At 45.9% G+C, this 17,039-nt stretch overlaps 1 protein-coding gene across 2 annotated transcripts in view; it reads left to right on the top strand.

Annotated features, from left to right (window-relative positions):
• Positions 1-15,001, top strand: part of vapb (VAMP (vesicle-associated membrane protein)-associated protein B and C) — a 131,127-nt gene extending 116,126 nt beyond the window's left edge. The window contains exons 3-7 of one of the 2 annotated variants that reach the window (XM_070895927.1): positions 3,186-3,289; positions 6,586-6,666; positions 10,159-10,185; positions 12,919-13,092; positions 13,833-15,001. In XM_070895927.1, coding sequence (XP_070752028.1) covers positions 3,186-3,289; positions 6,586-6,666; positions 10,159-10,185; positions 12,919-13,092; positions 13,833-13,991 — 545 coding nt within the window. In that variant the 3' untranslated portion in view covers positions 13,992-15,001. The remainder of the gene's footprint in view (positions 1-3,185; positions 3,290-6,585; positions 6,667-10,158; positions 10,186-12,918; positions 13,093-13,832) is intronic. The other variant, XM_070895928.1, reaches the window with a different exon arrangement.
• Positions 15,002-17,039: the final 2,038 nt, after the last annotated feature.

Genomic DNA, 17,039 nt, shown 5'->3' with positions numbered 1-17,039 from the left:
CTCAAAGAAAGAAAGACTTGCATTTCTATAGCGCCTTTCACCACCACCGGATGTCTCAGCACTTTATAGTCAATGAAGTACTTTCGGAGTGTAGTCACTGTTGTAATGTGGGAAACGTGGCAGCCAACTTGCGCACAAGCAAGCTCTCACAAACAGCAATGTGATAACCAGATAATCTGTTTTTGTTCTGTTGATTGAGGGATAAATATTGGCCAGGACACCGGGGATAACTCTTCTGCTCTTCGAAATAATGCCATGGGATCGTTTACGTCCACCTGAGGGGGTTTAATGTCTCATCAGAAAGAAAAGGCACCTCTGACAGTCCCTCAGCACTGCACTGGAGTGTCAGCCTAGATTTATGTGCTCAAGTTCCTGGAGTGGGACTTGAACCCACAACCTTCTGACTCAGAGGCAAGTGTGCCACCCACTGAGTCACAGCTGACACACATTTCCACTGTTAGGGGACTTTAAATACATGCCAAAGACTGTGCTATTTCTTAACTTTATCCATATGGATTCTGTCTTAACACAATCCCCCTAGGACATTCTTGCACAGTGATTGATAGCTTTATTAACACTACTTCCCTGCCCTTGCTTTTTTTCTGTCTATCCCTCCTGAATATTTTGTAACCATTCCTGCCCTAGCCTAAGCCACATCTCTATTAATGCTCGTACATCATACCTATCCAGCTCATCAATGTTATTCACCTGGTATATTTACATACAGCTCAAACCTTCCTATGGCAGGTTTCCCTAGCCCAGAGCTGGTACCATTGTCCCAAAAGGCCAAACCCTACTCTTTAATGAGCCAGTTGGGGTTTTATCATAACTGAGCAGATTTATTGAATTCCATTTCACAGAGATGGTCATGGTGACATCTGAACTCCCAACCTCTAGGTAGCTATTCCAGTAGCATAACCTCAAGGCTATCGTACCCTAGTAATCCTCTTTTACTACCTTGCTCTTTAGTCTATCTTCTATTTGTTGAAACTACCGTTGCAGGGCTCCAGTTCAATTTGTCCTATGCCATTGGCTCCAATCAGAGCCACAACTTTTGGCTGTTTCTCTTTTCTCTCTCCAACTGGACTGGCATATCCCGTACCCTCGAGCCTGCTTCGCCATTCAATAAAATCATGCCTGACCATCTACCTCAACTCCACCTTCCTGCACTGTCCCCGTATCCCTTGAATCGCTGAATACCCAAAATTCAATCAATCTCCATCTTGAGTATACTCAATGACTGAGCTTCCACAGCTCCCAGGGGTAGAGAATTCCAAAGATTCACCTGGGAGGCAGCGCACATTTGTAACACTCTCGGTTGCAATTGCGAGACGCCCGTCAGTTCCCCAGTTGTGACATTCCTTACTACATATTTACTTGTCCTCATTCTTGCTCCACAGTGCCATGGTTTTGCCCGAGGTGGTTATTATAGTTCTTCAGTAGTCAGTGCCGATTTATCAATTCGAAAGATCCATGCACTGTCTCTTGGCTGCACATCTCGCTCCCTTTCTCTCAAACTCGTTTTGCTTATGGGATGAAGGGCTTGACTTATGAAGAAATACCCTTGTGAATGTCCTGGATGTGAAGATACGGAGGATCTGTCCAGCTCCAGCTTGACAGATCGGAAAAGCCGGTTTTCAGCGCATGTGCATTGCGCGCTGAAAACCGGCTTTTCCAATGCCTTCCCAGGTCCATAGAAACTTCGTACGGACCTGGGAGGCCGGGATTTCTGCCCCAATTGATGCTCAGGGAGTTTTAAGTAATGTGTCCAGACTTGTGGCTGTGGACCGGTACTGCCTGGAGCCTGCAACAGAGCAGGCACTTCTCCCATGTGTTCAACTACTGAGCCCAGGTTGCCAACTAGATCCTGACGTGCACGGTTGGTTCTCTCTCCCACTTATTTTGTAAAAAAGAAATATATATTTATATTTTCATTGAATGTCTGGGAATTCATGCGCCAATCGCTTTACCTTCAGAGCACCAGAAATAGGAACAGGAGTAGGCCATATGGTCCCTCAAGCCTGCTCTACCATTCAATAAGATCATGGCTGATCTACCTAATCTCCACCTTCCTGCGCTGTCCCCATATCCCTTGATTCCATTAATATCCAAAATTGTATCGATCTCTGTCTTGAGCACATTCAATGAGAATCCACAGCTCTTTGGGGTAGAGAATGCCAAGGTTTACAACCCTTTGAGTCAAGCAATTCCTCCTCCACTCAGTCCTAAATGGCCTTATTCTGAGACTGTAAGCCCTATTCCCAGACCAGAGGTTCCCAAACTTTAATTATTGCGTACCCCCTTTCAGATCTACCAGCTTCCCACGTACCCCTACCAGCATACAGGCTTTAGACTGGGCAGCTGCAGGGCAATTGAAACCACGTATAGCGATTTGGAGGTGAGGACTCTGTACATAATCGTGTCTCTGTATCTGTATTCTCAATGGTACATTTTGAAGTAAATTAACTATTTTATACAACAAATTCCCACAGAGTTTTAAAACTTCATCTCAGCTTATTGCAGAAATGAAGTAAATAAATAAAATAATGAACAAATAAAATCCACTATTCGACTATTTCTCCCGTGTATCCCCCACCCCCAGAGATGTCTTGCTCTCACCCCTAGGGGTACGCGTTCCACAGTTTGGGAACCTCTGTTATAGACTCCCCAGCCGAGGGAAACATCCTCCCAGCATCTATCCTGTCGGGCCACATTAGAATTTTATATGTTTCAATGAGATCATCTCTCATTCTTCTAAATTCTGGGGATTATAGGTGTAGTCTCCTCAATCTTTACTCCTAGGACAATCCAGGAATCAGTCCGGTGTAACCTTCGTCCCTCGAAGGCGAGCCTTTGGTAAGGAGACCAAACCTGTACACCGTACTCCAGATGTGATCTGTGTTCCAACAAACTGACACACACGTTCAGCAAGTCAAAGCATTGCAGCTTTAAAGTTAGTTTGCTGTTGAGAATCTTCTGACATGACCCCCTAATGGGAATCTCTTCCCAGAGAAGGGAGCAGCAGCAAGAGGCTAAGGTGCAGGTCATATCTGCTTGCCAGTTGAGCTTGCTACCCTCTGGGTAGTTGTCGTGGAGGAGCCAGTGCCACAAAGGGAGAGTAATGGCAGTAATTGGAACAGTGCACTCCTATGTTCTAACAGAAGTCTTCCTTTTTCTTTTCACAGTGATGCTGCAACCATTTGACTATGACCCTAATGAGAAAAGCAAGCACAAATTTATGGTGCAGTCCATGTTTGCTCCACCGGACTACCAGGACATGGAAGCAGTAGTATGTATCTAGCTTTTATAACTACACTGTGTCTTTAGACGCCATTTCATGGGGTTGAATGGTGATTTCAGTCTGGAAAATTTCTTTTGAACCCCCAGCAATGTTCCCTGTAATTTTTTGTGCAGGCCCTTTAACTGGCTGCGCAGCCCATTCAAATCTTTGCGCAGGTGAGAGGCCTGCACGGGACCTCCAGACCACAGCCTCGCAGCTTAATGAGAAAGTTGTCCCCAGAATCCACAGCCTACTGGGGGGAGAGAATTCCACATTTCCATTACACTTTGATTTCACCCCTGAATGTCCTAACTCTATGTTCAAGGTTAAGCTCTTATTCTGAATTCCCCATTCCCCCAGAGAAATAATTTCTCTATCTAACCTGACGAGCATTTTTCTCCTCAATGAGACCACCCCTTAAGCTTCTAAACTCCAGGGAATATAAGCCAAGTTTATGCAACCTGTCCTCATAATTCAGCCCCCTTAGTCTCGGTATCATTTGGATGTATCTGCACTGCACCCCTTCCAAGGCCAATATCTCTCTCCTGAGGTGCCCAGTGATAGCAGTGCTCCAGATGGGGTCTGACCAACGGTCTATACAACTGAAGCATCACTTCCTCACTTTTATCTTCCAGCCCCCTTGAGATAAAGACCAACAGCCATTAGCCTGTTTTGATTTTTGTACCTATGTTTGTACTTAGTGGTTTGTGTACCTGGGGACACACATTCCTTTCCTCCTCAGTGCCGAGACTCTCGTCATTAAGTACATATTCTGATTTGTCGTCTTTGATCCAAGGTGGATGACCTCACTTTCCAACATTGAGCTCACTTTGCCACTCACTCATTTAGTCTGTCTATGTCCCTTTGTAACTTCCTGTTCCCATCTGCACAACATTAGTGTCTGATAACTTAGTTTCATCTGCAAGATTAGAACCGTCTCGCTTAGCACGGCTACAAGAGTGGCTGAAATATCACAGTGCAGTCAGAGATGCTTTTAAAATTGTGGTTGAGAAACAATGTTGAGACAGTATAGAGGGAGCTTTATTTCTCATTTAACCTGCACTGCACCTGACTTGGGGAGTGCTTGATGCTGGCAATGAATGGCAACAATTTATTTTTAAGTGTTCCCCAGCATTGATATGCCTCACCTTTATCCCGAGTGTTTTATCAAGTGTATTTTATATAAGATATTCTTGGAGCTGAATTGTTGGCATCATAAGTAAGAGTTGAAGCACTGGGTATTGTAGCCCTGAGTGTATAAGTTTAAAACCTCTAATCCACTGATTGTGTAACGTAAACATAAGTTAGATTCAGTTCTACAGCTGACATCGCTTCAAGTTGAGTCAACTGCACGGGGAGGGAAACAGCTATGTTAAGTATTAACTATATACCTCAACAAAATACAATTAAAGACTTTATCATTCCTCAAAGATTAAAATGTGATCGACTAGGTGTTATTTTATATATACTGGCAAGGAGTTGCTCATGATAAATTGTGCTGTTTTATGAGGGCAGAGTGAGAGGCCATCTGATGCACAATGCATTATTATTTGCACTAAGGTGGAGCTATGTCTTTTTAAGATCACAATGAAGAGGTTCATTGTTTGGTGAGGGAATTGTACAGAGCAGAAAAATTGTTAATAGCAGGCGCTATGTCAGAAGTGACTGCCTTTCTTTGCAGATAAAAAAAACATCTTAAAAGATGACAATGAAATGTGGCAGCTGTGCACTGAATGCAAGGATATCCAACAACAGTGGGACAGAGCAGGTTACAAGGCAGCTATTAATGTTCAGGGCATGACTTGGTGAATCCTCATGAAGCAGGTTGGACACGACATTGCCACTTTAGTGACCCTTTCTGCCTGTGATGTTATGCAGCAGGAGTGAATGCCCAACAGCAAGCTGCAGACTCCGTATACTGGGAGTGGGTATCTAATCCCAGCACTTAGAGTATTGGAGTTCATGATTACTCACATTCTGGCCACAGACTCCCTCCAAAGCAGCGTAAGTTGGGTAGATGTCACACCCGAAAAGTAGATTTTCTTCCCAATCCGGAAGCTCTTGCAGTTGAAAATTGATGCTAGCTTTTGTTAATAAAAATCATGTTTTTTCCCCCTCCCCCTCCCCCTCCCCTCCATTTTCTCCATCCGTGTCTAGCTCTTGCAGTGCCCCTGATACCAGCTACCTTTGGTATATTTGCCAAATGTGAGCTAAAGCATTGAGTGTTACCTGCCTATTCCACCATGTAGGCATCACAGCTGAGCGTGATCCTGTTTTCAGCTGCCATCCATGGACTAGGAATTCCCAACAAGGACCACTGGCACCAGCGAGGTCCCTTTCAAAGGGGGTCTAATTTGCGCTCCCAGCGTGCCCCCTTCCTTTCCTCTTTCCCCGCCACTGTCCTACATCGCCCCCGCTCTTCTCCTTCCCCGATCTATTCCTTTTCACAATCTCCTACTGTCTCTCTTTCCCCCATCACCAGTTTCCAGGCCCCTATCTGCCGCTGCTGAGTAGGTCATTTGGAAGTGCATGAGGAACCCGAGGGTCTCCTGTCCTCTGACTTATCCCTGGTCCTGTGGAGAAGCAGCTGCTCCTCGCCCCTCCTTCCTGAAGCTCCAGTTAAACAGCTCCCTGTGTGAAGTTGCAGATCCGCATCTGCTCCACGGTGCAGTGAATTACACCGCTGCGTGGCCTTAAACCTGTTTGGCTGCAGCCCCCTGTGGGGAAAGCTTTTTACTGGAACCCAGTTGATCAGATGAGAAAAACAATCTTTTGTATAAGCAGGACTACAGTCGGATGGACTCCTCCATTACAGAGGAGCATGACCAGTGCTGCATATAAAACAACCCTTCACTGACTCATCAATTACATTCAGAATTAGCAGCTTTCTATCTGTTACTGCATTTCTCAGTTTGTGTGTATTGGGGGCTTGTGTGTGAATTTCTGTCAATGTGTGTACAATACTTCAGTCCCTATTCAGGTTGCTCTATACGCTGGTCTTGAGCCAGCTGCCCCTTGTATGAGAGATTTTCTGGCTTGCAAGCAGGAAATCCTGGGGAGCCGCGTACAGCTGAAAATGGATGACCGTCGGTGAGTAATGATGCCATCTGTCGAATCGCCAGGCTGGGCTCCCATCAAACACCACGCTGAGCTCTGTGAAATTCTCCAGACTTCCCATTTCCTAGTGAAACAGACCTCCCACGTGAGAAATGGATTAGGAGCAGCTGCTCACCTCGGTGCCCCAGTCTACAAGGCATTGGAAATGTGATTAAGTGCTAAATGCGTTTACTCTTGATTCTTTACAGTGGAAAGAAGCGAAGCCCGATGATTTAATGGACTCCAAGCTGCGGTGCGTCTTTGAGCTGCCCTCCGAGAACGAGAAAACGGTAAGTTTTAAAGGGCCCTGCATGGGTGGGGGGGTCTGGCCCTGATGATTTTCCCGTTGAGTAGATAGGGGCAGATCAGCAACTCCTGCAGATCGCGCACATGATTTTGACTCTGGCATCTTTGTTGCAGCAGTGGGCATCTGGAGAAGTTAGAAAGTGGCGAGTGGGTATTTTATCTTTGGTAGCAATTGGATAATTAACTGAGACGTAGCTCGGTCTAATTTTTACACAAATTGCTTTGTGGCTCCAATGCACCAGCAAAAAAACTCTTATACTTACAGAACTGTGCAAATGTTTACAGCACACTGCTGGCCATCGTTAGGAGGGCATAGCAAACCCTGGAATCTGAGCATTGGTGCGGGCAGAGTCTGCTCTGCCTTTGTCCATTGCCGCGCATTTCCTGCTGACCTGAGTTACTCCTACTACCTGCTCGCCCACCTTTAACCACCGTGGTCACCTGTGGCGTACCAGCACTGGAAGCTGGCCTTGGACACCTGGCTCAGGTGGCAGTTTACGATGGCGTGTATGGTAATAATTGGAACCTCTTGTGGATACACTAACTTCGCTCTGCTGTTGCCAGCACAGAAACTCGGCACTTCACGTACTGTTAAATGTGCCTTCAAGGCTGTTTAACTATTGAGAATGCATTATTTCACTTTGAAAAGATGTGCCATTATAATATTGAGACTGAAAGTTTTGAGAGTGGTGAATAAGCCTCAAGGGGAGCAATCGGCATTGGTGACATTGAATGGATTGAAGGGCAGGCTGAGGGGAGCTTTCCACAGTGGGAGATGGGGGAGAAAGCTGGGGGTTAGGCCCACTTAAGTGGCTTCCCCGAGAACAACGCGAGGCGAGGATTGGGCAGAGATCAATGTTCTCCCTAAGCTGTGTGCCGCACAGTTATCTACAAGGTCCCGCACGGGCCACTCACAGGCTTTTATATTGAAATGCCGAGCATGCGCAGAAATTTAGATGGGCCATGCATTGAAAGAAACAGGCCACGCACAACAAAGCTCAGCTTACAGGGATCATTGGTAGAGATTGTTTGCCTGCCCAGACATGGCAGAGGAGAGAATGCCAAAAAATTGCCATAAAAACAAGATAACAAGTAACCCAAAAATCCTCCAGCAGACGTCAAATCAACTGTTAAAATCTGCCATGTTTAGTGAATGGTGGGGCAGTTTAACCAAACCATCAGGGCTTTCTCATTGATAAAACCTTTGTCAGAGGGGGTCAGAAAGGTCAGTCATCTGAAAAGCACACTGAAATCTTACTTTAAGTAACTTGATCAGTAGTAAATTCACAGAACTGTATTGGTTCATCAGCATAGCAATTGGACATCTTTGAAACCAGCCATGAAATGCGCCCTGATAGTGGGGCATGTTCACCCATGTGAGTCAGATTACCGTTTTATGTCGCTCACAGGTGGAGCATGACGAGGGGCCACATTACAAAGAACTGTCACTTTGTGTTACTAGCAGATACCCATTCCCGTCTTGATGTCATATATATTGACGTTTGGGACAATACAAGAATGGATTGGACTGCAGTCAGTAGTATATCCCGTCTGGTCCAATTACATATTATTTACAGCACAGAAATAGGCCACTCAGCCCAGCAGGTTTGTGACCACGTTTATGCTCCACATGAACCTTCTCCCACTCCTCTTCATCTCACCCTATTCCTTTATCCCTCATGTACTTGTCTAACTTCCCCTTAAATCCATTAATACTATTTGCCTCAACTACTCCCAGTGGTAGCGAGTTCCACATTCTCACCACTCTCTGGGTAAAGAAGTTTCTCCTGAATTCCCTATTGGATTTATTAGTGACTATCTTCTATTGATGGCCCCTAGTCTTGGATACCACCCCCCACCACCACAAGTGCTTTATAAAAAAAAATATTGTTAAATTTGGTGTATGCTTTTCTGCAGTGGAATTTTACGATTTGTGGATTTCACAAAAACTCTAGCATACCCATTAATATCCAGAACTCGGTGTGCACAGGTTTCCACCGACTGTCCGATCCTGCAATGTGTCCTAAACTGAAGTTGGCTGTTGCAGTCTCTAGTTTAGGAGCAAGTCTCGTGCTCGAAGCCATGTCCTTACCCAGCAGGATAGATTTAGCCTACAAGGTACGATTCGTATGTGGCTGCTGTCTCTGTGATAAGCCGTGCATCAATGCAGTCTGTTATCAGAAGGTTCAGAGCTTAGATTGGACCCACACTCGAGAAGCCGTCTTCTAGAATGCCCAGTGAGCACCGTGTGGTACCGAGTCATACAAACCAAGCGGCCCCCGAGTCCACCCCACAGACTCTGCTGAGTTACCATCTCAGCTGGAGCAGCACCCGTGGCATCCACTGGTAACTCTGCACCCCTGAAACGCAAAGCACAGCCTGGTCACCCCGGAAGGAAAGTGCACGCATGTGGGCGTCAGGTGAGGACAGCTCTGACATGCTGGGTCGAATAGCCTGGTGTCGCCCCAGGCCCCCACATACTGAAGGGCTGGTGGTGGCTCCAGTCAGCAGCTTGAGCATAGTAAATGGGCAAGACGGAATGAGAATAAGTTACAATGTTTGAGATTGAAGACACCCAGAGTGAAAACCGATTCGGGAGAATTTGTCAGCACTGCAGTGGGCAGAAATCTCTAACAAAAATACTTGAAAAGGAAAGATTTGCAGGGCTATGGAGAGAGAGAGAGAAAGCAGGGGAGTGGAACTAATCGGATAGCTCTTTCACAGAGCTGGCATAAGCACGGTGGGCTTAATGGCCTCGTTCTGTGCTGTAGGATTCTATGAAAAATCTATTAAAAGTGCCTTTAATTCACCCAAAACGTGACCAGGAACTCCTGCCTAGAACTGACCCTGTGAAGTGCTTCTCGTTTGCACACGCATTCTACCCTACGTAAACTAGAGGTGATCCAAAACTCAGCAGCCCGTGTCTCAACTCGCACCAAGTCCTGCTCTCACATCACCCCCTGTGCTCGCTAACCTACATTGGCTTCCAGTTAAGCAATGCCTCGATTTCAAAATTTTCATCCTCCTTTTCAAATCCCTCCATGGCCCTCACACCTCCCTATCTCTGTAATCTCCTCCAGCCCCACAACCCCCCCGCCCCGAGATGTCTGCGCTCTTCTAATTCTGCCCTACTGAGCATCCCTGATTATAATCGCTCAACCATTGGTGGCCGTGCCTTTTGTTGCCTTGGCCCCAAGCTCTGGAACTCCCTATCTAAACCTCTCTCCCTCTCTTTCCTCCTTCAAGATGCTCCTTAAAATATACCTCTGACCAAGCTTTTGGTCACCTGCGCTAATTTCTACTTATGCGGATCGGTGTCAAATTTTCATCACTACATTAAAAATACCAGTTGTTTATAAAAAATTACATGCGTACAATATCAGTGTGGAGGGGGTGATACTTATTGTCACAGAATTTGAAACGGTGCTGTTCTATTTAATGTTTTAACGCTGCACCGTTTTCTCTCAATGTTCCAGTGGCGTCCAGTGCACAAAAAGAGAAATGTAAGGAAAGTGATGTCAACTTTCATGGTTATGAGATGAGTGTTGTTTTGGACTGATCAGTTTGCCCTAACCAGTTCCCGGGAGTACTGATGTCATGATACCTAATTTCCACGTGCTGTGATATTCACCTACAATACACACAGACGTCATCCCAGTACTGCTGCTCTTCACCTGGGAGTCCCTGGCTAAAGACCGCCCTAAGTGGAGGAAGTGCATCTGGGAGGGCACTAAGCACCTCCAGTCTGATCACTGAGAGCATGCAGAAATCAAGCGCAGGCAGCGGAAAGAGCGTGTGGCAAACCTGTCCAAGCCACCCCTTCCCTCAATGACTCTTACAGTGACAGGCTGTGGTTCTCGTATTGGACTGTTCAGCCACCTAAGAACTCATGTTAAGAGTGGAAGCAAGTCTTCCTCGATTCTGAGGGACTGCCTATGATGATGATGATGATGCTCTTCACATCACATGGTCCACTGTCACTCTCGTTCAAATGGTGTGAATCTATTGGAAAAGCTGCCCATAACAGCTAGTTTCTCCCGGACCCATATCCCAATCCTGGCTTAAAGAATACAAACCCATCATATAATATTTGCTTATATTAGTGGGGCCTCGCAATACAGTCCCAAGAGATGGGGAATCCCTGCCCTCCTCTCATGCACCTGCGACCCTTGCAGGCTTTTCTGCTTCGAACCTCTCTGGGCCTCCATTCGCGCCCTAGGACCAGTCTGGAAAATCCTTCTCCTTTTCTTGCTCTCCAGGAGCAGGAAGTAAGAGAATGCTATTTGGAGAGAGGTTATCCCAGCTTCCACACCACAACTGAAAGGGCCATGTTTTACTGCAGCTGCTCCTCCTGTCATACTCTTTCCTCTCCCCCTGGCCTGCACAGTGAAGCTGCCCACTGAGGAAATCAGGAGCTCAATGCAAGAATGTCACAGGCCCTGACCACAACTCCTATCTATGTTTCAGCATTCCTGAAAGTGGTCCCCTCTCCTCAGAGTTGATGTATAATCTACTCTGCAGTGTGTGAGGAATCTCATCACTCTATGATGTTCCACCCCTCTGTCACCCTTCCCCATAAAGAGTTGGTGATCTGCAGTGTGCTGTTTTTTAAAAAAAAAAAGAACTGCTTCAACTGGGCAGTTGTGGCTTTGCAAACCTCCCCAGTGTCCCGATATATTACGGAACACATGATCAGCGAAAGTACAAGATTTTAGATATTGTAGTTCACAACACATTAGGTTTGTTCGTGCAACATTAATTGTAATGTCGAACATCTCTATCATGGCATCCCTACCCTTGCCTCAATGTATCTGTGCATGAGAACAAATACTCTCTGTTCAAGGTCCATTGCAGATACCTTGTGTACTAAATGAGTGCTTGTGCGCACGGCTGTGTGTGAAGACTCACTAAAATCGTCTGTAGTGATACCCATAAGGCATGCGATTCACCTGAAAACTAAATGGAGTGTGCCCGTTCCAAACTGAGCCTTGTGATTGTCCTTAGCCAAGCCAATAGCAAAGAATTCAGCCCAGTGTTCATCACTTCCACTTTCCAGTCTTTTTCCTGCACCTCTGACAGTTCCACTACAAGTGCTATAACTTTTTTTTACAAAAACATTTGATTCAAAATAAAAGCCTCAAATGCTGGCAAGACACCATGGTCGGTGCCTGCTAACGCCATGGTGAAAGGTCCAAAACGTCAGCCTCTCATTCCTCGTTCAGCTGCTGACGGCTCTTGCTCTCCATTTCTAGCACTTCCTGCTTTTATTGGAGTTCCAGCACCCTACCTTCCGTTTTCAGTGCCGAGTGGGATTTGATGACGGGCGGGGCAGGGAGAAGGCATGGGACGCACCCCACAGGATTCCTCTGTCGCCCCAGTTGCTCAAGCTGCTGACCATTTTTCAGCAGCATCGGACAGGCTGTCTGGGCTGGAGTTCAACCAGCCCAGACACGAGAGATAAACCGGCTGAGGGTCTCGGTGAACAAGCATAGTTAGCCCTAGAGCATTGTTCAGTCTGCAGTGCTTGAACCCCCCATCTGACCCCCTCCCATCCCCATTCTCCGAGGCCACGGGGTGTCTGGTATGGCAAGTGTCAGTGGTGTAGTCGTCTCTCTGGACTAGTACAGGGGAGCTCCGTGCTTGTCCTGGGGGACGGTCTGATGCTTGAGTTGGGAGAGGAGGGAACTGTCCGCCCTTTGCCTCAATGGAAGAAAGAACTTGCATTTATATAGCGCCTTTCGCATCATAACATCCCAAAGTGCTTCGCGGCTTGGGAATTATTATTTTGTGTAGTTTTGTAGCCAATACAAGCACCCACAGAGTTCCCACAAACAGCAGAGACAAGTGGCAAGTTCAATTGTTTTTGGTGATGTTGGTTAAGGAATAAACATTAACCAGGACACGAGGAGAACTCCTTGCTGACGGGATCTCTTGAGAGTTCCCCTGAATAGGCAGTCATTTCATCTAGAAGATGACACCTCCAACAATGCAGCACTCGCTCAGTACTGCATGGGAGTTTCAGCCAAGATTGTGTGCTCAAGTCCTGTAGCCGGGCTTGAACCCAGACATGGGGGTAAGAAGGCTACCACTGACAATCAGCACAATCCCCATCTCCCCGTCACTAACTTGTAACACAACTGACTTGGGGATATTAATTCTAATCCAAGTAATTTTAGATAGGTTTAAATTAAAAGGTGGCATTTTTTCTAAATTTTTTTCTTAACCACTTTCTGCAGCATGAGCTGGAGATCAATAAAGTCACTTCCAGTTCACTGAAAACAGAAGCCTCCATGATGTCAAAGTCAACCAGCTCTTCCTTGGATGATTCAGACATGAGGAAAGTGATGGATGACTGCAGGATACTCAAGTCAGAGGTTCAGAGACTTCGTGAGGAGAACAAACAGTTAAAGGTGAGGCTTCCTGGATGGAAACCAGAAAGAACGTGCGTTTATACAGTGCCTTTATATCCCAAAGCGCTTTAATTTTCAAGTGTAGTCGCTGCTGTAATGTAGGAAACACAGCAACCAATTTACACACAGCAAGATCCCATAAACCGCAACATGATGATGTTGGTTGAGGGATCAATATTGACCAGGACGATGGGGAGAACAACCCTGCTCCCCCTGCTGTTGCAGGCTACCCCATAAACATGGTAAAAGCCCATTTAACCTGATACAAATAAAATGAAAAAAAATGTCTTGCTGGTGCATTCGGGGGCAAACTTAGCTTGGAGCAGTGCCACATTGCTGGGATAGAGTAAGGGGAGATTTATTCTCTCTAACTTGCCCTGGGAATGTTTGATGGGATAGTGCAGGGGAAGCTTAATTCTGTACCTAACACGTGCTGTACCTGCCCTGGAAGTGTTTGATGGGACAATGTCGAGGAAGCTTTACTCTGTATCTAACCCCGTGCTGTACCTGCCCTGGGAGTGTTTGATGGGACAGTGTAGAGGGAGCTTTACGCTGTATCTATCTAACCCGTGCTGCACCTGCCCTGGGAGTGTTTCATGGGACAGTGTAGAGGGAGCTTTACTCTGTATCTAACCCGTGCTGCACCTGCCCTGGGAGCTTGAAATGTAAAGTTTTCTATTCACCTCAATGAGTACCAACTGGTGATTAAAGAATCTGTTGAATCTTTCCGTGTACTGCAGGAGGATGACGGGCTGCGAATGAGGCGGGTGCCTCAGGCGGGGAATCCCAATCCATCCAGGAGTGCAATGATCAAAGAGGAAGGACCTGCCGCTCGGATGATTGCCATGGTTGTCCTGTTCTTTATCCTGGGGACAATTATAGGAAAACTGGTGTTGTAGAGAGAGACAGCATGCTGGTGATCTGTTAGCTTGGGTTGTTTTTTTGTTTGATCTGCCATATCATGGGGTAGAAATGATTTCATGATCAAAAATTAAAATACAAAAAAAAACACTTTAATGTACAGCATCTCACAGGTTCTTGCCTTTCAGTTACCCCTTTGCACAACAAGTACAGTAAGATAATCGGGAGAAACCCTGTGTTAATTATAAAGTTGTACAGTAAGTTGCACGCGCAGAAAGCTCACAGGCTATTGGGCAGGGGTGGGGGGAGGGGGAGGGAATGACGGAGAACAAGACATTTCAATGTGGTGACGGCATATTCTAAGTGTCATTTTAATCATGTTAGATTATGGTACCTGTCGCAGGATTACCTCTTTTAAATACACTGTATGAATGCTGGTGCTGCCTCTACCATCCGGTGTGTACAACTGGACTGGGCGGCTGGGAAGGAGGGGCTACCAACTCCATGTAATATTTTAAAGAGAGCCCTTTCCTGCCCCGACAGGCAAAAGCATTGAATAGTTTCTGTCGGTGCGCTCTTTCAAAGTGGTCCGCGTCAGGGTTTAGAAAGAAAATACAACAAAAAAAATAATGGCTAGATCCATTTATTCTTTAAGGTGTTGTCCCATGCTTATATTTGACAAATAATAAAGGACCTTCTGTATTTCATTTCACACTTAATACAAGTAACTAAAGTCGAGTACTGTTACCTGCTATTTGCTCAAGCCACGTTTGGGAGCTAGGTGGACTGACTAAAGACCATTGCTGCTGAGAACTGCATTGTGGGATAGTCGTCCCCACATATGCCTTAGGCACTACAGTGAAATTAGATGTGTACTATCAGCTTTGATCATCCAACATTGGAGTACAGCAGTCGGGCAACTATTTTGTATATAATTAACTGTTTATCAGAGAGAATACAATGAATATTAGTAGTTAAATAGTCTATGCCGTAATGACCAATCCTGTTTGGCTATGTAGCATCTTAATAAAGCCCCAAATTTAATTGATTTAGCTCGATCTCATTATTTTTCTGGAATTCTTTTTGCTTGTATCTGTCAGCAGCTGCTGTTGAGCGGTTGAATGCTCACTGCACGTGACTGGGGTCAGATATTTCAACAAGTAATATGCAGTAGATCACTCGTCACTGCTGTTCAGCGTATCCGATATCAGAGTTGCTCCCACCACTAGATGCAGCTGGCTATCCATCAGTACTTCGCCCTAATACTCAGAATGCTCAGTCCAAACGCAGTCGAAGAAGTCTAGCTTTGTACTGCAGGGTGAGCTTCTGCATGTCCCATCACATAACGTATGTAAAACATACTTTAAAAAAAGCTGAGACACAGTTTGGAGCTATTCAAGAGGTTGACTGATCACTGCCCCTGACTTGGGTCAGCGTTTTCAATAAGTAATGATGTAACACAGTAGCCTGGAGACTGAAATTTACAAGCATTTGCAATTGACTTTAGAAATTTACAAATGTGTGGTTTCTCGTTAAGTGGACCAAATTAATTAGAGAGTTGTAGCTCCTTGAGCCGCTGGACATCGCGGCCATGCTCCAGACTGCGAGCAATGGGAGATCCACTCGTAGTTTGACCATTCCACGTCACTGTGATAACATTGAAAACATTTGATCATTTGGCATCCATATCCTCGTAAACCCGGTTGTTGCATCTTTGCATTCTTCTCTCGGAGAGCGGTGGGAACATTCGCAGGCTGACGAGTCGCAACGTGAACGCTCCTTCCATGGCCGTTACCATCTTTATAACCAGCCGATGGCAGGGTTAGGCCTCCACTCACCGGGACTGTCTGGTGTGAGCTCCGAATTCTGACTCCGGGAAGATGCGAATGCTACAACTAGGCCAAAGCTTCGCTCCTTTGACCCCAGTGAGTTGAAACAATTGCAACAAAATCTTTACTGATGGAGCAGCCCAGTCAATGTTCCGGTGGTTGGTGTATATATCCTGCATATATTTCCCCTTCTCCCTCCCCCTGTCCCAGTTTTCTCCCCTCCCCTCTGGATGCCAGCTCTTGCTGGGGGCACAGTTCTGTAGTTATCATCTACCCAAATGGCTATTCAACTCTGGGGGAGCATCACAATCGTGATTTTATCTGAACATACCAGTTGGGATTGGTGAAAAGTGAACTCTGAGCTGATCTGTGCACAGCAAGGTCCCACAAACAGCAATGAGATAAATGACTAGATCATCTGTTTTAGTAATGTTGGTTGAAGGATAAATAGTGATTTCATAGAAACTTACAGCACAGAAGGTGGCTATTCAGCCCACCGTGTCTGTGCCGACTCTTTGAAAGAGCTTAACGTCTCATCCGAATGACGGCACCTCAGACAGGGCAGCACTCCCTCAGTATTGTACTGGAGTGTCAGCCTAGATTATGTGCTCAAGTCTTTGGAGTGGGACTTGAGCCCAGAACCTGAGCCACAGCTGACTGGCGTCACCTACTTTTCTTTCAAACCTTTTCTCGCCACCATAGATCCTGTGCATAAACCCTGACCAGAAGCTCAGCAAATTAAAAACAATTTAATTTTAGTCTGACTTGAGTAATTGGTCTGATCAGATGGTTTTTAGTGCAGATAAACCAAATGTAATGCATAATGGAACAGGAAACAGCAAACATCCGCACGAAGGAGAGTCTATTAGCAAAGATGGGAAAAGGATCTGAACGCAATTACTGATCACTGAAGAGTTCCGGCCTCTTGTGAAGCAACAAAGTTAATCAAACAAATATTTCAAGGGCGCCTGCCAGTTGAAACTTATTCGAACCAGTTATCAATCACTGCTCAGTCTCAGTCCTGGATATTGTCTAGTTTTGGAGGTCTATCCTTCAAAGTGCAGTGCATTACCGCACAAGTGGCTATTGAAGCTGAATTAGACAAGCACTTGGAGGGTAAAACATGCTAATGGGATGAGGGAGAGCGGTGAAATGAATTAGAGTAGATCGTTCCAGTGAGGGGCTAGTTTCAGCGCAATGGGCTAAATGGCCCCTTTGCTGAAATTTCTGCGACTGAAAAGGACATTGGAGAGAGGA

This window comes from Pristiophorus japonicus, chromosome 12, assembly GCF_044704955.1.
Source record: "Pristiophorus japonicus isolate sPriJap1 chromosome 12, sPriJap1.hap1, whole genome shotgun sequence".
Taxonomy (NCBI): Eukaryota; Metazoa; Chordata; class Chondrichthyes; family Pristiophoridae; genus Pristiophorus; species Pristiophorus japonicus.
This window is presented reverse-complemented; position numbering and strand designations above follow the sequence as displayed.